The sequence below is a fragment of the Chelmon rostratus genome, chromosome 3 (assembly GCF_017976325.1).
Source record: "Chelmon rostratus isolate fCheRos1 chromosome 3, fCheRos1.pri, whole genome shotgun sequence".
Lineage (NCBI taxonomy): Eukaryota > Metazoa > Chordata > Actinopteri > Chaetodontiformes > Chaetodontidae > Chelmon > Chelmon rostratus.
The window spans coordinates 1,486,032-1,512,653 of NC_055660.1; the positions used below are offsets into that span (position 1 = coordinate 1,486,032).

Below are 26,622 nucleotides of genomic sequence, written 5' to 3' on the forward strand. Positions count from 1 at the left end.
TCTTTCCAAAACCTGGAAATTTTATTTACAGTTCAAGTCAGTCACATGCAACATTTTCTTAAAATGAATAAACATGAAATTAGCAAAAACAAGAAAAGAAAAAAAATGCATATTATTTTCTCCAAAAGAGCAATATACAAAAATAGAGCTTACAAATACTGTACAGCAAATGTCTCCAAAAATATTCTGCTGCAGAATTCTTAGTTTTACAAATAATGTCTGTGAGAGTCCACAAACATAATCAGTGTTAACAACGGGGGGGGTGGGGGGGGGGGGGTGCTCAGGTATGCTGGTAATGGGAGGGTTTGTTGGGGGGGGGGCTACAGAGGAATAAATAAGACACCATACAAACAGGAACAAAGTTCACTTCAGGGAGGCAGTGATAGAGATTAAGAATCCTAAATGATGGAAATGAAACCCGTCAGCTTTCCAGAACACCGTCTGCCAACACGCCATCACACGTGGAGGGGAAGCTGGGTGTCCCTGAGGGGACGACCACGTGACGACCAGCCTCTCTGATTGCACACAGGTGATAAGCGGCGCTCCTGACTGCCGTGTTTCACCTCACTGTGTCTGTTTAGAGTGGAGCTAACTCAGAGGCAGCACCGACGTCAGCGGTGGTTTCAGTGGCGGGAAGCCGTTTATGACTGTTTTCACGTCCGGCTCAGTTTCCCGTCATTTTTTTTTGGCCACGATGGGAGATTTTCGCCTGTTTTCTTCTGTAAAAGCAGAAGCTTCTCTCTCACCGGCTGAGACTTTGATTGGTAGCGGTTCATCTTGGGTTGGCACTTTGTTTCAGTGGGATTAGGACGGCACACAGGAAGGAAAAGGGGTGGAAAGGCTAAAAGTGTTTACAATCGAACACAACACTTAAGATGGCCAAATGGCAGGAAGTGCTCAGCTGCCATTTAGTTTGTATGAAGGAGCATTTTATGTGCACCTCATGTATAAATACACTACTGATACTACTGTCTACATACATTTAACAAAGGTGATATCAGTGGCAACGTCACTATGCATAACAGCATGCTTTCACATTAAATCTCCTCCTGTTCTTTCTCTCCTGAACCTCACATTCTGAGACAAAACCGTTAGCAGGAACAAAGCTTCAGGTTATTAGCGCTGAGCTACAAAGTATGTCGTCTTTCAGGGACAGCGGCAGGAAGTGTTGGGAATAATGTCATGATGAAAACAGTCACAGCCTCTTTAGAACCAAAGAACAAGACGCAAAAAGGTACCAAAGTGAAGAAGAGCCTCGTGGTGTGTTTCCTCAACACACAGTCGGTGGTTTTTTTATTAACTGTGGCAGTTTTTGTTGAAATAAAACCAATGTGGACAACATGTTTCTTTGAGTTTTAGCTGCTTTAAATCGTTAATAGTTTGCCACCATCAGCGGTGACACGGTGCTGCGTTAATGTGAGCCGGCTGGACCTCGTTATGGGGATGAAACAGCTGACTCAGGATCAAGAAATCCTGCTTTTGCTCTGATCTAACAGCTGACATTTTCACCTCGCTGCAAGCTCTGACCCACCGCAAAAGGTCAAACATTCAACGGAGATGACAACATTCAGAGCGCAGAGGTCCGGTAACAATGCTCTCCTGCCACAGACGGTGAAATGCATTGTCACCGCCACGTGTTGGGAACCTGCGCAGCTCCACCCGTGACACTGTTCAAAGCATCAATATATATTTGTTTTATTTATTAAGGTTCACAAAGATCTTTGTGTTAAGACTTTCACGCCTGCTTTTAAAATGTGATGTGTATCCAGATACGTCACCTGGATCCATTTTAATTTTAATGAGTTAGATGGAAACTGGATGTTGGTGTTTCTAAACCAATCAGAAGCCTGTTTGCTTATTTTTCCATCAGTAACCAGACCACACGGCCAAGTCAGACGGAAATGTTGTGTCTTGTGTTTCATCGTGTCCTGATGGCAGCTTCCAGGTTTTACTTAGATTTTCTTTAGATTTAAAGACAGCGTACGATTGTCATTTGACGACACAAAACACAGGTCAAAGACATTCTCCAACTCATCTCAGGTGCATCGCTTTGCTGCACGGCTGGGTTTTTTTTTTTTCACGCCACCCTATCAGATCAGCACATTTCCCCACAACACATTCACTAACTGCAGCCAACAAGGGATGAGGACAAAGAGAAGAACCACAAAAGCCGGCAGGGCTCAAAGTCACTGTTTGAGTGGCACGAAACAAAAAGCGGCCTGTACCGTAGAGAAAGAGGGCGAGAGGCGAAAGCACCAGAATCCTGCAGGCAAAAAGCAGAACTGCGCTGCATGTATGTGTGTGTGTGTACATGTGAATGAAAACGCTGCTTCATTGCAACCTGCTGACCACAGACTCTCTGGCAGCCGGGGGGGGGGGGGGGGGGGGGGGGCACAGCCCGAGCCCCTCCCTGTGTGGTGTGCACAAACTACTGTAAGTTGGGAGCAAAGGATGTGCTGATGATGTGCTGAGGGCAGTGATGCTGATGCAGCTGTCAACCCGCCAACTCCTTCGATATGCAGCTGTACCAAGAAAGTATAATAAATTAAAAAATAAATACAAATCGTCTAACGGGGTGGAAGCAAACGTAAGTGCAGCTGTGCATGTGGCACGTCTGAAGTTGTACTACATCCTGGTCTCTTCCTACATCCAATCAGCAGTCAGGACAGGTGGTGCTAGTTTAAGACACATCAACACGGCTGCTGGACGTCTGCTGTTCTGTTCCGAGAAGCACGTTAACGTCCACGCGGCTCAGCTTCAATCAAAATCAAACCGGAGCACTGACGTGACACTTTGTGGGTCTCTTCTTTGATTTTGCCTCATTGCTAATGTTTGTTCTGTAAAACAGCTCTATAGATAAAGCAGCAGTTCATACACACTAATACTGGTTTAGATAATCACAGTAGTCAAAGTTATTACTTTGAAAGTCAGATTTTCTGTTGGAGAAGACCTGAATTGTTTTGCCGAGGGGGACTGTATATACGTATCTATATCTATATATATAGAGAGACAGATCTATAGATAGATATAGGTAGATAGATAGATAGCGCCTGCCACAGCCTAACAACACTCGTATATACAGGATGTTACCCGGTAAATTCCTTAAATGAAAATATAGTTTGTTCCTGTATTGACAGAGTAACAAAGAAGGAGAAGAACAGTCACATTGTGATGAATGACGGGTGGTGAGGAAACAATTCTAGGCTTTGTGTGAAAAATTCTGGGTTTCAACACATTCAAACTTTTCACATTTAGTCAGACAAGATGTCTCGAGGTTGCTTTGAGCTTCAGTTCTTGTGTGTGTGTGTGTGTGTGTGTGCGTGTGTGTGAAATTAGAACACAAAGCATTGTCCAAATTTCCTGACATCTACTGACGTAGGTGTTTTTGTCCCTTTGAGATTCTTTTTTTTGTTCTGTTTAAAAATCAAAGGTCACTAATTATAAATGCTAATTGTTCTGTACACAGAAATAATAGTTAATGATAAAATACAAAACATGACCTTGCTACTACGATCACAAGCAATTAAGGTTCGACTTGTCGTAAAGTGCTTGTTAAAAAAAATAAAGAAAAACAAATTCTATTTTAGTGTGTTGTAGTTCTTGGCTTTGTGTTTTTTTACTCCTGGTCTTTAGCTGGTGTCCCCAGAAAAAGTGCTTTGGTTGTGAAAAAGTCATCGACCACGTCTTGGCCAAGAACGAAACTTCTTCTACGTCGACTTTTCTTCATTGTCCGCGAAAAGAAAAACACGAAAAGTTGATTATCAGTCAGAGCTGATATCAGGAAATCCTTTTAGTGAACCAATGAAGGATAAGAGAGGTGCAGATTCACAGTGTCTGTGAGGATCTGCGCAGGAACTCCAGTTTCTCCGGTCTGTCCACAGACTCATACCAAAGTGTACCTGTACAGGTGAGTATGAGTGACGGGATGTGTGACTGTGGCGAACTGTAGCAAGGGTTTGAATCCGCTACACCAGGTTCTCGATCCCAGGAAGAGGCTGCTGTATCGGCACGGGGGGGTCTGTGCTGCCAGCCTGCTGGGCGAGCTGCAGGACGGGCATGTTGCACAGCGGGCACACTTTCCTCACCTCCAACCACTTAATGAGGCACCTGAGGAAAGAAAAGCAGCGTGTGCACGTTAGAGCAAGACAGAGATGAATGAAGGGGAACAGAAACTGTAAAGTAGACTCTCGAATATCATTTAAAGTCACAACTCTAGCTTCTACATGAGGACAGACTCCACCAGTCAGTGCCTCTGCATAGGCGGGCTTGTGTCTACGGGTTAGGAAGCATCGTGTGCTGCCATAATATCATGAAAACAGCATCATCTGTTATTTTTCAGCTAAATGAATCATGAACGGATCATATCGGCACATATAAGTAACAAGAAGTTGCAGCAAAGAAATGGAAAAGAAACGTTAGCCATCATTTAGACAAGGTGTGGTTGTTACACAGTACGTCCACCAGAGGGCACTGAGAAGCTCATCTTTCAAACGTAAGGTCCCACTCCGAAAATGTCTTCCACAAATAACTTTAAAAAAAACAAACAGAAGTGAACCTTTCAAATGTGACTTTTCATGTTTAAAAAAGAAACAGGCATCATCATCATCGTGCATCAGATATTTTAAGTTTCAGTTATTCTTTTTAAGACAAAATGCAAAATGCTGATTTGGTTCCAGCTTTAACAAAACCAGGATCGGCTGCTTCACTCTGTTTAAAATCATTAATAATTTAATATCTTTGGGTTTTGGAGTGCCGACCAGAATAAAACGGAGGACATAATTTTTGCCTCTGCGATATTCTGTTGCCTCAGCTCTAATTTAATGTTTTAAAGTAGTTAAATGTGGACATACACTGATCCTCAGTGTCATGTGGCCTTCAGTTAGTTTACTGATGTTTACTGATGAGAAACGCTCCACCCAGCATGCTCTTCACCGCTGGAGGTTTTTGGTAACGGTCAGCTTGGAATGTTTTCTGGGTAAAACAGCACGGCTTTACTCGCACACACACACGTGCACACACAGGACGGGCTGTTTATACAGCGGATTCAGTGAGCGGTGACCACTCTTGCTGCAACTGGGGGGGAAAAACTAGGCCAAGGGAGGTGTCGTGCTGATATAAACAACTCAGTTGAAATGGCCGGGGCACGGGGGTGGGGTAAAAGTGGCTCAGGCAATCCATCATGTCCAGAGTGGTTCCTCACTCACACACTCGGCTGGTTTTGTGCACAGAAACACAGAATTCGGACCTTTTTACAGTCGCAGTCATGCGTTCTGCCCGAGTCATGACTTTACAGTAACTTTACTTTAGTCTCTGCAAAGATCTGGACTGATCCATGTGTCCTTGACTCTGTGTGTGTGTGTGTGTGTGTGTCCATGAATGTCAACAAAACTTTATACTTACTTCCTATGAAAGGCGTGTTTGCATGGACAAATCCCCAGCTCGTCTTTCTGTTTGAACTCCTCCAAGCACACCGCACATATCTGAAACGGAGAGGAGGAGTCAGGGATGTTTTCTGACGAACGTAATGCAGCAGCTCTGAATCTGCGGTCGTTCTCTGCTTGTTTGGTCAGTCTTCATCAGAGGTTTGTGTTGGCGGGTTGGAAACAAATTATCCGAATAATTGAGGTCAAGAACTCGTGGAAAAAGACGGCTTTGGCCAACATCTGCAAAGACCCTGACACAAAGAACAGAGCCGTAACTGAGCAGCCGTGCTGTTATATAACTCTGACTTCACTCACACTGGGGACTTCTGCGGATGGCGGCCAGAGGCGTCTGTTAGAGGCATGTTTTTTACTCCTTTCACAAAAACACTGTCAGAGATCACTGCTGTCGAGATGAAGAACCAGCGTTTTTCAGCTTTTATGTCCAAAGTCCAAGACTTAGACAGACAGAGTGGACCCAAACCACGTTTCCAATGGATTCTGGACTCAAAGAGCCTCTGATCTCAGTGCTGTTTCTCTCATTAAGTATAACATTTCAACAGTGGTGGTACCTGTGGTCGTATGTCCAGCTGGTCGTAAGCTACACTGGCTCAACTGTCCATCCGTCCATCCATCCTCCTGTGTGGTTTGAGGTTGCAGCGACAGCAGATGTTCTCGACATCCACATCCTCCAGCTCCTCCTGGAAGCTCCCCTGATGTTCCCAGGCCAGAGGAGAAATATACCCCCCCAGCGTGTTCTGACTCTGCCTGGTCCTTTTTAGGAGGCAGAGCTGTAAACGGTCTCCTTTTAAAGGACCAGCGTGTATCTACAGAGGGAGCAGGTCTTCTTCCATGGAGCCCGCCATGTTTCTACAGTAGCCCAGCGTGGACAAATCAAAGAGAGCGCCCTTCATGTCTTTCCAGAGTTTTGTGGTCACCATAAGTTCTCCTACCTGCTCAGAAAGGGACGGGTGACCACTAGATACCACTAAATCCTACACACTGGTCTTTGAAGTCAAAGGAAAAGAGGTTCTCCTCCAGGCCGCTGCTGGATGTCAGAGCTCATCAGTTTGTCCCTACAGGTAAGTCCAGACAACCTGCAGAGGAAACTGCTTCCTTCCAGAAGACAGACTCTGAGTGGCGGAGCAGGACACCAGTCATCATGGCTATCGATGCTGTGGCACAGGCCTCCCTGGGGACCACAGGCCTCCCTGGAGACCACAGGCCTCGCTGGGGACCACAGGCCTCCCTGGGGACCACAGGCCTCCCTGGAGACCACAGGCCACACCGAACGCTATATGAATATTAGCTCCTGTGCATCTCGGGTGATGCAAGGTGTTGCCAAATATTTACACATCTGTGGCCACCAAGACATCCGAGAACTTCACTCCTTGCCTGGAACTTCACTCCCTTGCCTGGAGCTTCTGGTCCATAAAGCATTAAAGGCCAGCTCTTATTTAAATCACAAACCAAACCAAAGTCAACAATCATACAACAAGTGCTCTGTTAAATCCATCTCTGCCAACTGTAACTGCAACAGTGGAATGACTCCACGCTGGTGCTGGCTGAGGAGAAACATCCCAGTGAAACTCATTGCTGCGACTGTAACGTAGGCAGCAGACAGCAGACAGCAGACAGCAGACAGCAGACAGCTGACTGCAGCCTCCACAGACCAACGTCAGAGCTGCAATGAGCAGGACAACATCTAACTGAACACTTCACAGAAAAGGGAGTACAGCCCCCACAGCATTCCCACCACCAGCCTGATCCAACCAGTGGGCAACACTCTGATGAAAGAGGGTTTTAACCTGGCACGCTGGTTTCTGGCTGTCTAACCTGCGACGATCGCTGCTCGAGCCACACAGAGTTCTTCTTTATGGGGGGTGGATGAAAAGAACAGCGGGGGGCCTCTTAGCTCTCTCTCCTGATGATTTTTGGACAGAGAATAATCCTCTGTTAAGATGTCTGCTTTGCTCTCTCTGTTTGTGAATAGATCAGTGTTTTTGTTCTTTTCAGTGCTTTGTCTGCGGTGTCACACTCACAGCTGGGATCTGCCAACCTCTGCCAGCTTTGACACAAACTCTTTCTCCCCATTAAGTGAATAAACACTGTAAGCTTTAGTTACAAATTCCACGCAAAGCACAGGGACGTAACGTGGAAAAAACACGACCAGATGGAGGACTTGATCAGAGAAAACGCATTAACTTCTGCCATGTTTCAAGATTTACGGTTCCTCTTCCTTAACCAATGAGCAGAAATAAGTCACAAAAATTAACCATTTAAAAGTGAGTGAAAAGAAGAGAAGAATCGAGGCTTACAATAATCCCCAAAAGCAATTTGTGGGCAGAAAAGGCACTAGTTCACTCAAGTATTCAGACCAACAGGCTCTCTCTAGTCTCAAGGACACGTCGCTCTTGTTTTCTTATCGTCTGCACTTCTTTTACTGTTTCACCCACTTTTTTTAGTTCTGTCCATTGTGCAAATAACATTCACCAAGCATGTTAACACCAAGAGCTTCAAACTGCCTCCATCTGCAGATCTGTGTCACCAAGTTAGATATCTCACAATAAAAACCATGCAGTCTTCACCAATCATCAATAACATTTAACAATAATCATTTAAAGTAGGCACTAATGTCAGCGTATGAGTGACAGCCACCTCTTTACTATATTACACCACAATATTACCAGGCCTTCCATCTAATCTAATAGAAAAAACAAGGTGGAGGCTCAAAGGTGCAGTGTGTGTTTCATTCATCATAGGATAAGCAGTATTACTCTCACACCATACTGTATGACATGAATTCCATACGTGAGTATTTTCTGTACATGACATATGGGACAGTTGGATGGAGACGGGGTCAAACCGAACTACAAAAAGGATAGCTGGTCAGGTTACACATAAATCACACTTGAACACAACTTGACCAGTAAACTGAGCCCATTTCAGCACCCTCGCAGCTTAGTCTACACTCGTGTCTCCGGGGGGATCCGTCGGCGTGGGAGCCTTTAAAACTGGGTCAACCACCCAGGCGTGTGCGTGTGTATGTATGTTATTGTCCTTAAACAAATACAGCTTGGTTATTCTGTCACAGTCTTCACTCACATGACGCCTTCTGATGCTTTCTCTCCGTTTCTAATAACACGAGCAGTAAAAGCCTGAGGCCTGGTGGGACAGTGGGAAATTCCAACACTGATGACAAGAAACGCTGTTGAGTCCGGTGTCAGAGCACACATGAAGATGCAAGCGTTCACATTTCATTAGCACTGCAGTGTTAAAGGCATGGTGCTGCTGGACGGGGACGAAAGCCGGCGCTGCTGCTGAACACGCTAACTGCTGGCTGTAAGTATCAGGCCAGTCCGAGCTGACACCCAGCGTTACGTAATAACGCAGGGGAGACCACTCGTGACTCGACCTCAAGACGCTGGGCTTCACGACAAGACAGATGCACTGAACGTTATATCGCAAACAACATGTGTGTCATTGCTGCTTCCACGGGTTTTCATGAACAGCATAACAAAAGGATGGAAGTCCAAAAATGAACCAGCTGATGTAACAGCACAGTGTGTACCTGCTGAATGTTCTGTCCACCTGATAGTCCAAGCTGTTTAGGAGCTATGTTTGGTGTCTAAGAGTCCTCAGCTGATAACTACTGAACAAAGAGGAAGAGCGCTTACCTCATGCAAATTTAGCTCTTTGACTTTTTCCTTCTGAATGACCTGGGGGGCATAAGAAGAGACGAGGAAAGATGAGTCACAGGTTGATACTGACACTGTGACAGAAACCATGAACACAACAAAAGACCCAACAGCTCGTCAGTGGTGTGTGATGAAAAATGAACCAGACTGAATCAGCGACAGAGAAGATGGGCTAAAATATAGCTGCTGGATTACAGTAAATGAATGTGAGCGTGTGTGTGTGACTCTGACATGCACGGATGTTTTGCTGTTTTGCGTGTTGGTGTTACATAACCGAAGGACAGGAGAGTCATGTTTATGTCCTCTATCACTCCCTCTTAGCGGGCCCAGCTAACCGTCAGCCTGATCCTTCCAGCTGAGCCACTTTCTTCCCGTCAGCGTAAGAGTAATTCAGAGTGTTTGGGAGTTCACTCGTGCTGAACAAAAACCTGCAGATACTTTGATCCATTGAGCAGCAGAACCCTTGAGTTACCTGCAGCTGCCACGAGAGTCTACAGATGCATTCCTGCACCAGCTGAGCTGATGTTCAGACAACCGAGAGGAACTTCATGATTTTCTTCGACGACAGGTTGTGCACGCTTTCAAACTCTTGAAATGCAGTGTGTGTGTGTGTGTGTGTGTGTGTGTCGCTGGAGTGCTTACTTGTTTGTATGCATAGAGCTCTTTGTGCGCCTGGTGCCGTAACCTGGGGAGACGTGAAGACAAAACATCTCTTTGATTAGCAGGTGACCTTCACAAAGCACTGACAGAGACAAAGTATTCATACATTCTGGACAAAGAGAGAAAAATGACACACATGGATGTAATTTCCTGATTAAATACTTGCCTTCTGACATCAGCCTATTTTAGAGTATCTCTGTGGTACCCAGTGAATTAAAACTAATCCTCAGTCCCTACAGAATGGATAATAATTGGGCACATACCAGGTCCAGATTTTATAAATGATATATATATATAACTCAATAAGAGACAGAGCAGTGCTCATTCTTAATTAAAATGTTTGGATTGTGTTTGTTCTGCGTTACAGAGACGATTCTGCCTCAGGAACACATCAGGTGACACAATCATGTGACTATGGACTGAATAAATATTAACTGGATTAGCCAATTACAGGAAGCAGGGAAAATACACTCGACTGAACTCTGTTAAAAGTTTGTTTTGCTAAGTAATGCAATACTAAGCCAAGTTACATATTGACAGATATCATTGTTAAAAAGCCTGAGGCCTTAATGTGTCATCAAAACAAACGCAATATCAACTCAATATCACACAAAATATCTGAGATCAGGCGTTAACGGCGTTACTGCAGGTTCATGATGCACTTTAAAAAAGGCCTGCAAAACTCTCCACAGAGTCAACCAATCAAACAAAACAAAGAGCACTGGAGAAGAAAAGAAGCTAGGTACTGAGAATGAGGAGGAAATATGGAGGAAAAAAGGGAAGAAATCAAGAACGAGAGAGATAGGAGAGATTCATAGGTTTGTAAGATTTACCTCCATTACTAGTAACCTTAACCTCTCGCAGCAGAGTGAGAGGGATCTGTAAAACAAGCAGCACAGTCCAGCAGAGAAACTGACATTTTGAAAGAGGTCAGCAGGAAAAGGTGCAGATACTCCCGAGGGCAGGGGACAACTGGTCATGGGTGACTGAGGGGGGGTTGCTCGAAGGCGTCAAAGTGGGCAAAGAGAATAACCCGATGAAATAGGGGGGGTCTCTCACAGCTTCATTATAACTTGACTGCAGTCAAAAATACGTGTCAGCCATGGTTTCGGTAAACGCTGTCTGGAGGTTTGGTTTGGTCTCTTTACTGAACATTCACGAGCTCTAAATCACTGCTACAAACTGCTGTCATGGCTCACTGGTACACTGAAGTTTTGATTGATTGATTGATTTGTTGGTTTCTTTACGTTGCACATTAAAACCTCTGTGTCTGACTTTCACAAATGCTGAAGTTAGACTGCCCAGCCCTCGCTCTGTTCATCACATGTTGTGTATTATGGACTGAGGTCACTCTGACAGGGGCGGCTCAGTATTTCTGTGACAGTCTGCCTCGTGTCGATCTGTGTGTGAGTGTTTATCTCTGCTGGAACAGGACTCATCACACGTTAACTATAACATCAGTTCCTCAGTCCCCTCATTCACCTGTCGATGTAAACAGAGAATCACACTTACTGCACAGAAACCATATGATGCATTTTCATCGTGCATGATGGTGCATATGATCCGAGTCATTCCGGGCCAGTCCTGGGGGAGACTGCATCTTTAGACGCCTTTTCTGGAGCAAAGTCGCTCTTTTTGCCTTCAGTAACTAAACCTGGACATCTTGACTTTCCGTACTGAATCGTGGTACTGCATCAAAGCCAGAGCGTCTTCACAGATAGACGAGGAATTGGTGGAACACATTAGCAGTTAACCTACTTACCATTTGCCCTGTAAGATATGACATGACAGGGTGACCAAGGGTGAATTTTGTTGGGAACTGCTGCTTCTCACTGTCTCAGATAAAAAAATGTTGGACATTATTTCTGTTCAGTTTGTCGGTGGCAGGAGAAAACCCCTCCAGCGACAGCAGCGAGGACAATTTGATCACACCGGTGGGGTTAAAAAGAGAGCACCTCCACTCTTCCTTTGTGGGAAATTACTGGATCGCAATCAAGGCTAAATGCTTAGAAAGGGAGATTTAATAAGATAAATAGTAACAGCTACAAACAAGAGATTTAAACATCCAAATGCAAATTTAATGAAGAGCCAAAAGTAAAAGTATTCAATGTAAGAACAAGTGTCTGTGCTGTGATCATAATAATACAGACAAGCAGCTTTGGGTTTCAGCGTAATACTACTGTTTCTCTGATTAATTCAGATTGTAATTTCACCAGCTGTAGTGTCATAGCTGCCTTCTCCAAACTGTGCTGTCGAAACATTTCGCCCTTCTGTGAAATAACTATCAGCAAGACAAACACAACAACACACAATTCAGCCTCAACAAAAGCCATCGTGACAAGTGTCATACAGTTTACTGGACAGGAACAACGTGACGATCAGATATTAAACTGTTTACTGTTTCATGAACAGGGTGCAGACATGTTCAGTGCTGACCTTCACAGCAGTGGTTCTACTTCTTGACAGTACTCGAGATAAAGCTGTCACGAGTGCTAAGCCAATCAGATCCAGCTACAGTGAGGAAGAACATGAGGTTTTGAAAAAAGTGACCTGAGATGCACCTCGACGTGTTATGAAGAGTTGCTTAACGACATTCTGTGAGAACGGCTTCTGTGTTTTAGTGTTTTCAGCTGAGAATCAGAGAATATCCATTAAAGTAGATCAGTGATGCTGTTCTGGCCTCATTGTTCTCCACGAAGTTTGCCGTGGCCCCGATGAGCGCTGCGCCGGACTCTGAAATGCTCGTCAGCCACCGGTTATACGTTAACTTAGGAGGCAATTTGGTCTCGTGTGCTCTGGTTAATTTAGCATGCAGTTAACACGCCGGCCGTGTTTTTGTTGGAATGAAAACTCCTGGCGTCTGCTCCTGACGTTCTTCACCACTGTTTTTGGTGTTTTCTTTTAAAGTAAGTGCCGTGCGGTGGATCTAATTTCTGACAACGTGAAGAGTGGTTCATGTGGATTTAGAAAAGGATAAATATTCCTCACTGGCAGCAAAGTGTTCATTTTGAGAACGCGGCCCATCTGCTGGACAGCAAATCTGCAGCCAGTGTTCAGCGCTGTAATATTTGTGGAGGCATCAATGTGTGCAGCTGACTAAGCCTGGAAATGTGTTTCTTTAAAGAGATTAATACATAGCTGTGTCTGTGGCTTTTGGTGGCTACAAATGACGCTAACAGCAGATTAATGACTTGCACCCAGCCAATAGATGAAGAGAGCCCCGTATGACACTTACTGCCACAAACTCACACTGCAAAGCAAAACCAAACACAATCTAAATTCTAAACAGTCAAATCCAAAGTTAAGGATGCGTGGATTTTACCTTATTAAGTAGCAGCAGAAGAGGAGGCTGAGGATGAAGACAAAGATGGCTGTCCCAAACACCACAATGTAGATGTTAAGGGGAAGGTTCTGGAACCCTATATTTGGCATCCTGAAACTGTAGTGCGGGAAATCGGAGCTCATGGATATTCTGGATGGAGAGAAGTGAGACAGAGTATATAAACACACTCGACGCTCTGTGGACTGAAAATAAAAACCCAACAATGAACTAACCTTAACTTCCACTTACAGATTAGTTTAACTTTCAATATGACATGAACAGATTTTAGGGTGTGGTTTCATTTTCAGTTTAGTGTTATTGTAAGTGTTAATGTTAGCTCAGCCTTCATCAGCCTGCGCACAGTTTCTACAGGTCAAACAACGATTATTCTGAAAACACAACAAACCGAACCACGACTCAGCTGCATGTTTTCACATTGAGTGACTCCACTCCAGGTCGTGTGTGTTTGTGGCCGTTAATACGCAACAGAACACTCTTTGAAATGAATAAATAATGCTCACAGACTCTACTGGTAACTGACTTGAGGGGAGCCTTGGCTCCCAGCTGCTGTACCTGTTCTGGTTCAGAACAGCTATAAAGGTGCTCTGGTTCCCAGAAACACACAGAAACTAAAAACATTAGAGTAATTCAATAAAAAGCCACAGTAGGCTATTATCACCCCCTCCCCCAACTGATGAGCCAATGGCCATTCCCACACGGCTGAATCATGAGCCAGACCAAACCCCCCTGGTCCAGGGTTTGTTGAACTTGGTCAGATGCCCAAACCTCAAAATCTAGAGCCGACAGCAGGGCTGCGGGGCAATAAGTGACAAACGGCAAATCAGAAAACATACTGAGACATAATCAGATCCATTAAATTCACATTCAGGTCCTAAATGGCCAACAGACGGGGAGAGCAGGCGAGCAGCCGTCCGGGGAGTGAAAGCTCTCGGTTTGGTTTTTCTTATTTAAATTTGTCTTTAAAATACACACTGGTACACAGCTAACTGAACCCTCGACAGGCAAAAAGGTTTATTAAGGCTTCATGTTCACATTTATTTGCTCACAACTGAAAGAATTCCTTCTGAAAGGCTGATTAATGAAAGCCAGCACACCCCAGCAAGGATCTATAGGTCAAGAGCTCTTACTCAATATACCACAGGGACATGACCAGACATGTCTACACCTACCCAGAGAGGAGGAGGAGGAGGAGGAGGAGGAGGAGGAGCAGGAGAGGACAGGAATAACTTCTGCTCCTTTGGGACCCTGTCTTGTACCCCTCCCCTTCATTAAACACAGAGAGCTTCATTCCTCCACACTCCTCTGGACAGTGGATCATTTTGTAGGTATTGCTGAGGCCATTAACAATCTCTCCTGTCTGTGATTGCACCAAATCTGCGTCATCATGCTCTGTATCAAACAGCTGCGGTGTCTCAGTCTGGGAAACACCACCTTCGTATTATCCTCAGAGGCGTTTATATAACATTACTGAATCCAGTGTTGAAGCAGCTCAACAGCGTTCTTGGTGAGACACCTGGCTCATGATATCAGAGAGCAGAGCTGACAGTTCACTAACCTGAAGTGTCTTCCAATATTTGCTTTCAATTTTACCAGATGAGCTCATTTCAACAACTGCCCATCAACCCAGCCCAACACGTTCATCTTTGATATCAGATGTTGTCGTGTCATATCATTTATCAGAAGTTATATAAGGGTTGTCCACAGCAAAGTGAGCACACCGTGCTAAAAGTAAATATCACTGGCATGTTTTCTGATGTGAGGGCCAAACACCCGGTATTAAAGGACAGCATCGTCATGTCATGAGGTTCACATGGTGGCTGGGAGACCAGGAGAGTCCAGCTCCAAGCTAAAGGGAAACACAGAGCTTAGACAGGGGTGTGAACCAGTGCGCTAACTTCATAAATGGCATAAAAAAAAGGTAGTAAACCCATAAGCTAACAGAATGCCATAAAAACACCCGCCACCTGCCTTCAGGGCATTGTAAAAGGGGCCTGGGACACTCAAATGTAATCAAATTAAATGTTCATAAGCTGCAGCATCCTGGGCGGAGATGATCTCTCCTCAAGTCTGGGAAACCAGGTCCAGGTCCAGTTGCAATGGTGCGTATAGCTTTGGCCGGACGATTCACCGTACTCACATGAAAGCCTGACCTGAGCAGGTGCGATTTCCAACAGCAGGACTTAATCAGCTGTAGATAATTCACGCAATGACGTCATTTTGACTTTCAAGGCTCAAACTGTGTGGAACCGAAGCCATCTCTGTCCACACAGACATGCTGCAGAGCTAAGCTACAAGGTTTCCACACAGACTGACGAGCACCTCTGGAGACACATGAAACCACCACACTGACAGCCTGCTCCTCACAGCAGGGAGCGTTGGTCAATTCATAGAAGCATAAGCCATAAGGAGAATGCTAAATGATTTAAGATCCAGTGAAATGACAAAATACCTTATTAGCCAACTACTTCTCAGGCACTGACTTTCTCCGGCTAGTTTAAGAGATGAAGAACTGGTGGTGGACATGCACGTACCCGAGCGGAGCTTTCATGCTGAAAAGCCTGCACAGATCTCTATCACAGGTCCTTGAGAAGTGACACGGCTTGTCCTTCAGAGCCTCCTTTTTAATTTGTGTGGACCCTTCGTTTTACCCCGTTCAGAAAGGCTTCGTGCCAAACTCGAGCCGTGCTTCACCCTCTGACTCCTTTTGGAAGAGCTTTAGTGGTGCTCCTGGAACAGCCACAACAACCTCCCCCCGTGTACGTGAGCACACAAACATGCTGCAGAGCAACATACTTTCCCCACACACAAACAAGTAACCTCTGGAGAACTCTGACACGTGCCCTCCTCCAGAGTAGATAAATACATAAGACCAGAGGGCTCAGTGGATAGATTCTGATTCTTATTGATGAGCCACAGTTTCACAAACTTACAAAATCTGTTCAAAGCACTGTTTGTGTTTCAGTCTCTGCTGCTTCTCCTTTTAAACTTTTTACTGGTATCTGACTATTTCCATAGTTACGTCAGCTTTCAGATACAGCTCCTGCAGCCACTGAGGCTGCCAACTTCTAATTCCCAATGTGTGCAAAAGCAGGTGTGCACTGAGATGTGGTCATTTTTAGAACGTCTTTGTTGGCAGATCAGTTTTAAATAGTGAGCTGTGGCTCCACCAGAGCTGACATGCACCGTCAGTGAACTGTCAGCTGCGACTGACTCTCCTGCGTGCTTCCAGTGGTGGTAGACATTGTTGATAGTGAAGACATCAACAAGGAATGTGTAGAAAGGCTCACTAAGCAAAGCCATATCCGCTGCAATCCTTCTAACAACTCAATAATGCACATGTGAATAATGAATCTCATGATGCATGGAAATGGTTTACATTTCAAAAGGCAGGCAAGGCTAGCCTGGCTCCAGACCTCACATCTCCAGTTGGTTCAGTGATTCAAACACGTCTGGTGCTGTGCTAATGGACGGTTGTTTCCCCTGATTGGAGGAACAGTTATTAAAGACGGGGAGCTGTCTGGCTACCGAGCTAGGTAGGGAGGTCTTCAGTATTTTTGTGGCTCATGCTTTCTTTCTTCAATACACCTCGCCTACAATTATGACAAACATATTATCATTTCCTTGGAAACTTCTCAACTAGTGACTTATATCACAGACATTTAGGGAACAGCCCTGAAATATAGTCTCAACAAAGACAGAAATGGTGATTATCAGGCTAAAACAAAGCAATCCTTTGCAATAACTGCTTCATATCGCAAAGTGAATTAAAACGTGCAAGAACTATTCGTTTGCCAACAATATATGGATGCATGACCTGGCCTGATGATCGATGACAGATCCATTTAATGTTGCAGCTGCCCAGGGCAGCTCTAGCAGGACTGCCATAACACCTGACACATAAATCCATCCTTTCAGTTCATTGGACAGCTATAGAACATACATGTGTGTCATCCAGGACATGAGAGTATGTCATCCAATGCAGCTTTAAGACTGAATGACTTAAACGGTGTCACTTCAGTAAGTCTTCTGCTCTAAAGCTGCCCCCTTCTCTCTGAGCAAAGCCCCTGAAGTATCAACATTCGCTGACCATGAGGATCTTGGGTCCATCAAGTGATCCAGAAATCCAACCCCTTTGCAGTAAACAAGCCACACACCACAAAAAATGCCTCTGGGGGGTGTCAAACACAGGGGTCTGTTACAAAATGAGCTAACACGGACTGCTGAACTGTAACTGTAACAGGATGACAAAAATTCACTGATGAGAACTGAGAATGCAGCCAGACATTCGGCGATGCAGCATCACTCATTCTTCCTCTGTAGCAACACAAGTAAGTGAGGCAGGTGGGGGGTCAGTCCCAGCACACACACTCATACAATCCCCGAATGCCAGCCATAAAGATAAGGTCGGTAAAGAGACGGTCATAACATACTCCTGGTATGCCAGATGGCCGGTGCACCACTGTTCAGCAGGCTTGTGGTCTATGCCAAGGCCCACTGAAGCTCCTCCGGCAGCCAGAGGAGGCCCCCACGGCATGCTTACACAATGACTGCTGGGTTACAATTGAATTTGTCACCCACCTGTGTTTTCTACAAATCTTACAGTCAGACAAAATGCACATGTCAGCCATGACAACCAGCATCTAGGCTTAAGACTTTGTCCTAAATTCCCTCCTAAGATGCTTCCTGCTACTAAATAGCTTCCTGTGCATCTAAAAATACCTTGTTGCCCCTCTGCCTCGTTGAAACTGAAGAGCCCACTCAGGACAAAAGCCAAACCTGCACGCTTCACTGGGTATAAAACTGGTTGTGCACAAAATGTGAATGTACAGCGAGGCAGTGCTGACAGGGCTGTCTCTACTGCACAACAACTGAGGCAGAGACGTGTACAGGTCACAACTGCAGTGTTACTGTGAACACATCTCACAAAAAGGATAATCCAAGAGAGACCAACCAGCTTTCAGAGTGACTGTGACGACTTCTTGTCGGAAAGGGCAGATGTGATTTGCATCTGCTCTCCTCGTCCCACCATTTCTGCCACCATCTGCCTCTCTCACTCAGACGTTTTCACATGGCCTCACCCTGTTACATAAGCGGCAACAAGACCGCGCACGGCACATCGCATTCATAGGAAATGAGTGTGAGTGAGCGAATCCTTCGACGCATTCATTCTGCACTGTTTCCTGTGGTGTGATGCAACAGAAGACGTGGACATGTTCAACTTCTGTGATAGAAAAGAAGAGAAAAGGGGGAAAGAGGGGGATGCAAACAAGCCATGACAAACGACAGTTCAGCCTCAAAGTGTCCGTTTACACAAAACGTTTGGTTTTATGTACCAAACCAACAGCGGTGTGCGGACCACTCACAAATACTTTCCTTACACATATATTAATAACTATGGGAGAGTAAATAAAGACTCTCATAATTCATAGTGGATAAACTATTAGCAGACACATCACATGGACAAATGATGACTGATAATATTTCAGATCTGAAAGAATAAGTCTCATACAGCTGCTGAGTAATACTGACATTTGTTTTTTTCCACAGAAGAAGAAGCCAATAAGCTTCCAAAATAGGAACCAAAATAGGCTTATGAAGTTTTCCACTGTTACTTTCCAAAATGCCCACTCCAAAACAGTTATCTTCAGTCCATTTCATTTTTTAATATCCTTATTTTATCATCATATTAAATATCATATTTTCCTTAGCTCTGTTCAGGAGTTTCCTGTGATCAGCCCACAACATCACATTCACAAGATGCTGTCCGAAAGAGAAGTGGAAATTTCCACTAGCAGCCACTGCCGGCCATGAGATTTGCACATCTGAAACTTAATATGCGAAAGGGCAGCAACAAACACCAGGGCCTCAGAGGCAGAGCGAGGGACTGGCTGCAGAGAGCGAAATGCCGACGTTCACGATGATACTGAAGTTACACGCCGAGCTTCTGGCCAGCTGGACATTCACATGTCCGACCTCCATTGGCCAGTTAACTGGTTCTTATGGCCAGAGAGAAGGAAACGAGATCAGTCACAAAGCAAAGAAACCGCAGGCCGAGGATCCAGCTGTCGGTGCAGAAAGCTTTAAAAAGCTCCTTTCTCTGTTTAAACTGAAAGACAATCAACAGCATTATTTCATGTTGAATGAAGACAATCATATTAATGATCATGCACGCCACCACTTAGGAAAGTAGCCAAGCTTCAGGCCCTGAAATATGCATCACAAAAAGCTTGTTTTTCCAAAGCTGGGCCAAGTCCTACAGTAAGTAGGTCGCAGTAACTATAACTCTAGTTACAGAGATGTGGGAGGTACAGGACCTGAGTGGAGCTGACAAGGTCAACCTAGTGTCAGCTGCTGATAGAATTCCCATTACTGGATCTGCATCTCATGTCGCTCCATGTACCTTCTAACACTCACATATTCACAGGCATGCGTCAAACCTCGGCAGGCAAATCATATTTTTTTCATTTCTAGTGCATCAAATGCAAAGTGTTTATTCACTGAAGGCATTGGTCTTTTGTTATAGGTGTCACATGTTTATCATATCAGGGATTGATCGTTCCATACAGGCAATCTGACCTTACTGCAAGCATAAAGGGGCAAGTTATCAGGATGAGATTTACAGAGAGTCAGGCTGTCGCAGACTATCGTATGAGGTCCTGTCTAACCCTTTAACCCAGTTATAGATAGACCGACTTCTAGCTATCCATGCTAAGCTACTACCAGGAGCTGACCACTAGCTAACACATGAGAAATATTAACGAACGTTCACCACAAGCTACTTTCCACACACTTCATTTTATCTGACTGGGAAAGAAGTGAGTTTCTTTGATGAGGTAAAATCATCTAAATGGGAGGAAACGGCAAAGTTGGTTTGTTCTGAGCGTTTCTGTGTTTGCTCTTTAGCTCGGGGTCTCCCTCCCCTTCCAGCCCATCATTCCTCAGTGGACTCTGATAGTAACACAAGCTGACACAAACAAGGGGAACTGACACACACAGCTGTCTCACAGCACTCTCGTCTCTGGATCCAGAGCCAACGGAGGGTTTTTGACTTTCAGTGTGTCGTGTCACCTCGTTAACCGTTTCACTGTCGTAGTTTTACTTTCCTTTCTGCTCCACTTCTTACGGACAGTCTGTTGATCCCTGTCTGGGTTTATCTCGTGGTCACACACACCCCTTTAAATTAAGAGTGGTGAGATATTTCATTTGAAAACAACCGTGTCAGAACTGTTTCACTGAACGAGATGATATTCAAATAGTAACAAAATGCTTCATGCTATGCAATGTATTTCACAGCTACCTGCTTCAGAGAAACAGGATCCTTGGTCTACTAAGTGCAGGGTCACAGTCACTATAAATAAAGCCTGTGGTCATGTGAGAGTGAGTAAGTCAAGCTGAACCATGAAAACAACTTTAACCCAATACAAGTCTTATCAGTTATTGGTGTTATCAGCGACTGATCCACAGGAAACACTCTAACAGAGACAAAACATGCAAAGGCGTCACAAACTGTGACTAAGGCCCTTTTCACACCTGAAGTGTCTCCTCGTGTGCTGCCACAGCTCATGTTGTCTTGTTGCTTCGTTTTTCCTTTTTCGGGTTCTGATGTCAAAAGTCTGAAGAGTCCAAACAAATGTTTTCACACCAGAAACAAACTGAACCACAAACAATGTGATCTGGACTGAGAGCGCCGCTTCTTGTCGGACCAAGGTCGGTTGTTTGGTCAGAATTGTGGTCCAAGGGGGGGTTTGGACCAAACTGAAAAGTCTGAAAGTCTGGACCCGATGAGGAGGGTGTAAAAGAGCCCTAAATCTAACATATTCTATTATTTACTTTGGTATTGTCCAGCTTTGAATGCCTACTCAATGAACCCACTTTCAGCTTCAGTGTTGTATTACTTTAGTCAGTCTATTTGAGAAATGAGTGTCTGAGTAGGCCGAGCGCCTCGTGTTTGAGTCCAAGAGCAACAACGACTATGATTAACTGATGAAACTAGAGAATAACACAATGAATACACCATATCAAAAACTTTGCCACAGAATAGATAGACAGATACTAACTAGAAAACATAGAAGGAGGCCACTTGTTGATCAACATGGGATGCACATGCACATGGGATTCTTTGCTGTCATTTAACACTGATGACACGGCTGCCCACATGCAGACAAACAGATACTGCAACCTTTGCAAACCACCTGCGACGTTCTCTGATGCTGGAATTCAACATGAATATAATATACAGTCTTTTCACTGGGCGATCTACTTACATTGTTGGGCCTCTGTACATGAAGCTGTCATGCAGGGAAAGGTGGGCTATCCTGTCAGCGAGCTCCTTCACTCTTCTTTCAAAGCATCTGTCCCACCTGTCCAAAATACGTACATTGCCCTGGGATGAGTGTCCCTTATCTTTCAGGTGAAGGTTAACTGCTCAGACCTGATGAGTTGACCTTCCTGTGCTGAGCCATGAGTCTGTTCAACGGTTGTTTAGCTTCCCTGATACACAAGTCTGTGAATGAACAGATCTGAACAAGCATGACCTGGATGACTGACAAACTGCGCAGACAACTTGTACACAGGTATACACGTTTGACAAGAATCAGAAACATGCAGTGTGTTTTGTTTCAAACCTGTACTTGTACTCCACTTTTGTGTACCGGGCAGCAACTATTCAGTCATCCACACACACTTCCTGTCTACAAACATTTCTTGTCAACACATTTGACCGACTGAAGCAACCTACAGTGAGAGGTGGCTAAAAAACAACAGACACTAAGTGGCTACTTTGGTGTTTCGCCAACTACAAAGACACGTCAAACAGACCTGGAACAGAGGAACAGCCTTTCTCTGAAAACTGGCTCCAAGATGCAATGCGGCTTAAAAAAATACAATGAGAGCACCAAAATGCGTCATTTGCATCCTCATCTAGCAGACAAAACAGGTGCATTTCTCTCAGGCTTGAATAATTCCAATCATCTCTTTGATAAACATGAAAAGAGCAAGGAGCAACAACTGTGGCACAAGCTATCATTAACGAAACAAGCTACACAAGCTGAAAAGACCAGTCACACACCTGCTCAATGGCAGAACAAGATGAAGAAGAACAAGGGCGAGCTCTGTGTGAGGCTAAATACACACAACCTGTGTCCTCCTACAGAGGGTAGGATACGGTGTTACGGAGAATAAAATCCCCTGATGTTCTTTCCCACTCTTACTAATTCTGCATGTTGTGCCGTCTTTATATGTGAGCACTGCAGGTACTGAAGGAGGCTGAAGGAGGACTCTCGATCACCCACGTCTCAAACGCTGCAGCAGTCAAGTCTGTATTTTCCAGGCAGAGAAACAACATATCTGCACCAGCTCGACATGTTTGCAAGGAGACACTAGTACGCTTTAAATCTGTTGTGTCATGTTGTATTTGCCAATTTAACCTTTGCCCTCAATATGCGCCCCAGTAACTTCCCTACACTTCAAGAAGGTCCAGTAATGCTCATTTCCTCTTACCTGGAAAATTACAGCATTCGTAGTAACACATTTTCCCTTTTTTTTCCCCAAAGATCTTTTCTAAACATCTCCAAAATACAAAAACCTCACTGTTGCCACAAACGCTGAATGATTTAATATTACTAGATAAACGGTCCATGTAAAACTAGGCACATCAACAGCTGTGAACACAGATCCCTGATGCTTCTTTATCAACACAAAGTCATAAAAGCTGTAGATAATGAAGTCTGCAGTCATGACTGTCTCCAAATGTTTGTATGAAGGCTGTTGAGAAGCGCAGTTAATACTAGCGGGCATTCACATCACCAAACAACGCCGTGCAATGTTTAACTACTCCACCTCAACATCAGGTGATTGCCAGTGTTCACATTGCAAAGCATCTCTGATCTCTGGCAAGCCAACTGAAAGGTAAACTCAATGATATCGCTCTGGTGCAGAGGTCAGCAGACGGGCGGTTTATCAAATTTGAACTTCTGGACGGTCCATTGCCCATCAGCTGCACTGGTGCAGGGGTGCAGCCATTCAAATAACCTCAATTTAATAGGGATGAAGCATAAAAAATGTTCAATACTTTCCATTGATGCTAGAAAGCTTTAGAGGTTATTTGGACATTGCACAATGTTGACAGCCGCTTCCACAGTAAGAAGACACCATACAGAAATGTAAGAACATATGTCCTGGCAGCATCAGGGCTGCCTGGTGCAGAAACAGTACTACTTGCATCTGAAGGAGCATTTTAAGGGCGTTCACCAACACTGCCAATCAATTTAGTCTCCATTCTGAACAAGATATGCAGACATGATATCACTCCCAGAGGTCAGTTTGACAAATTTTAAATTATATAACGCAAGCCAGTCACTAAACGTGCATGTACTGCACTGCTTGTCTGCGTTACTTCTGGCTCCCACAGTCAGCTGTCACTGCACAAAAAAACATGACCATGATTTGTGCCACCATCAGGGCTGCATGGTCAGACACACTCCCTGCACCTCAGGCTGCATTTTATCACACTGGGGATCATAAACACTCATTTTCTGCTCCTCAGTACCTTTCCACTCACACACACAGCGAGGACGGCACACATGCAATCCCTGCAGCCGCTGCCAACCGAGCCCACGTCGGATTAGCGTGTATCTGCCCACACAATGCCGTCAGTGTTGACGGAAACACAGAGAAAGTCGTGCCGTTTCCCTGCCGTGCCTTTTCACAGGGGTCATCGCTGTCTGGATAACCGTGAGAGAGTTCAGGTCTGAGCCGCGGTGGGCGCACTGTCAGCGCGCCTCATTAACGGTTACCGTACCGAGGGTAAACCGTGCGATTGTGACGGTGACAGGACATCCCTGCGCCCGCTGACTGCCGGCCACTCAGCGGCCGCCGTGAGAGACGACTTTAACGGTTTCACACGACGTTATCGACCCGAATATAAGCTGGCATTATCACGTTGAGGCAAATCAATTCGCGGCGTGGTTGTGGCTCATTACGGGACGGGGGATAACTGGGCGTAGGCTTGCTAACGTTAGCTAACTAGCAACGTTAACGGCTAACCTTAGCTACAAATGACACAGCGTTACTTAATGTTATCGCAGAGCATCCAACAATCCAAATTACCGGGGATAAACACGCGTAGACAGCGTTAACTCGGTGCATAAACACTGGCACATTCCCTTAGAAAGTCTGTGAGGCATTACATAACCCCCCCTCATGCTAAACTAGTTAACAGAGCAGACGTTTGCGTGGAAATATGACAACGCTTGTTGCCAAGTTCACAACACAACAATTAACGGCTAGCGGCTAACGAGAAGGGGTTAAACAGGAGCGTCCACTCACCAGCGGTCCCCTCTGCCCCGCTAGTAGCTGTGTCCCTCTGGTGGGTCTTTCTTCTCAAACTCGGGGGGGCTGGAAGGCTTTAAAAGGCGACAAATCGATTCAAAGTGTACGCCCCGGCAACAAAAGCTGCCTTATCTGAACATAGCCGAGCTCATCACACAGCCCCCTGCCTGCGACGGTGATGTTGGTGGCGGTTGCGGTTACCGGGAACCTCGCTGGGTCTCGGTGGGTAACAGAGGCAAAAAAAAAACAAAAAACGGCGTTGTATCAAGATGAATGGTGGATGAATGTAGCCTTGTCGTCGGTAGGGAGGGAGGGAGGGGGGGTCCTGCGATACGCGTTCTGGTCGTGATTTCCCACAAAAAAAGCCCGTCGTTGGCAGCGGGAATCGTGGCTGACAATGTGCACCGTTCGCTCGCTCGCTCGCCCTCCACCAGCAGTAGCTGAGGTCCCACCTCCTCCCCGTCGGCTCAGCGGACAGACCGACGCGTCGAACGCCGCTGGAGGTTTTGAGGACAGCGCGTACGAGGGGAGTGATGCTGGGAGAGAGGGAGGGGATGCTGCACATGGTCACGTAGCTTATCGCAAGGGAGCCTTTAAAATAATGGTTCGAGTTAGAACCAACGCTGGTTCCACAGATGCCACAGAGTCCCGAATTTAAGAGCTTTATTCCCATTTCCCTCCAGCGACAATACTTCAGCAGCAGTGACACATACATGACAATATGAAAGAGGAATATGTATAATTTTCAGTACAAAATTAAAAGTTTTAAATAAAGAAGGAAATACTATTAGGTAGAATGTCCCATATGGTGAGTTGTAAGCTAAAGTAAAAGTGGTGATAATAAACGCTGTTATTTCTAATGTCTGTCTGTTGCTTTGAACAGGAAATGAGAAGTTTGTTGTAATTTGCTGGTGGAAGTTCTTCGAGTTAAAGTAGAACCACAGTGAAAAAACACCCCACTGAAAGGAAAAGCTGTGCATTCAGAACATAGACAGAGACATTAGCTGGAAAATGTACTTAAAGTAGCAAGAGTAGTCGTTAGCAGAGGTATATTATTATATGGTATATTATTCTTTAATTAGTTCATTACATTTCAGACTCATGCATTCATGTGTATGCAGACTTTTTCTGTGGTCGCTGGTCAAGGTGGAGCTTTTAACAGCTTTATATGCTGTTGGTTAGTGTTATCTGGTCTATAAAGCCTGTGAAACCATTAATTAATTCAATAATTAAGTCACAAAGTATTTGTCCTTTAAAGGGGCTTACTGGAAAGTGTCAGTGCAGATAAAGAGGGTTGTGATGGTGAAAGTGTTTTTTGAACGGAAACATGTTCTGTAAGGCACCAAACCAAAGATTAATTTCTCCACATTTCGACCCACTGCTGGTTCTAAACTGAACTTTTATTTTTCAGGGTAGCTGTTGGAATAGCCAGGCAGCCTTTATTCATGCCTGCCTGCTGTAGTGAACTGTGTGCTGTTGGTATTTCTCAATGACGATGATGGTGATTCTGGCCTCTTTCAGGAAGGGGTGGATGAAGCCGAGAAAAACAGTCTCTCGTGGAGGTAATAACTCATTCTGTCTCATGAAATGTTTCCGGACGTCGTGGCTATTTTTAGGGTGGTGTCATTTTGTCAGTTACTGTACAATAAAGGCAGCGTCGATGTTCTGAAACATGTTTTTTGGGGATGGAACAAAACAAGATAAACAATATATAACCAAGCAGTTGGAACTGAGTTTTAGAGATTCTTTTGGGAGGCAATTTAGACTAATTTGTGACTTCCTTTGCCTCTGAGGGACTAAGGCCGACAGCTTGAAGTTGGACATTCACCTCACAAGACCTTTGTCCTAAATGAGGGCCGTTCAGTAACTCTTGAAACTGGTGATATTGATCTCGCCCCAGACTCTTCAAGGTTATTTGAGGCCTTGATTCCAGACAAAAAGCTGCTGCGCAGTGGATCCACTGTATCGTGGACATTTCAAACATTAAGACACAGCCAGCTCTCAATAGTCCCGGATGAGATGTGCACTACGATGCAGAGGCCTATTAGGTGACATTTTGCCCCCGTTTTGTGGTATTAGGTATGAAAATACCAGATTTGCTCTTAGATTATCTTCCATTGAGTTGAAATTAGATTGAACATCCAAACATGAAAATGTCTGTCAGCTTTGACAG

The 26,622-nt window shown here is 44.9% G+C and overlaps 1 protein-coding gene across 7 annotated transcripts; it reads right to left on the reverse strand.

The window, feature by feature from the left end:
• rnf24 (ring finger protein 24) lies at nucleotides 1–24,916 on the reverse strand. Of its 7 annotated transcripts, none has more exons than XM_041966568.1 (6): nucleotides 24,447–24,916; nucleotides 13,101–13,250; nucleotides 9,761–9,803; nucleotides 9,098–9,139; nucleotides 5,401–5,480; nucleotides 1–4,107 (listed from the first exon to the last, which is right to left on the reverse strand). In XM_041966568.1, the coding sequence occupies exons 2-6, from the start codon at nucleotides 13,241–13,243 to the stop codon at nucleotides 3,966–3,968; spliced, it is 450 nt and encodes a 149-aa protein (XP_041822502.1). In that variant the 5' UTR covers nucleotides 13,244–13,250; nucleotides 24,447–24,916; the 3' UTR covers nucleotides 1–3,965. The 7 variants fall into 7 exon arrangements, with proteins under 7 accessions (XP_041822502.1, XP_041822510.1, XP_041822484.1 ...); XM_041966576.1 differs by lacking the exon at nucleotides 24,447–24,916 and adding an exon at nucleotides 23,668–23,695; XM_041966550.1 differs by lacking the exon at nucleotides 24,447–24,916 and adding an exon at nucleotides 21,386–21,426.
• Between the last annotated feature and the right edge of the window lie 1,706 nt (nucleotides 24,917–26,622).

Coding starts and splice junctions, on each gene's coding strand:
- rnf24 (XM_041966550.1), bottom strand. CDS start 21,405: ATGTACAGAGGCCCAACAAT. Junction 9,804..13,100: donor TTCTGCTGCTACTTAATAAG/GTAAAATCCACG, acceptor ACGTCTCCCCAG/GTTACGGCACCAGGCGCACA. Junction 5,481..9,097: donor AAGAGCTAAATTTGCATGAG/GTAAGCGCTCTT, acceptor TCTCCGTTTCAG/ATATGTGCGGTGTGCTTGGA.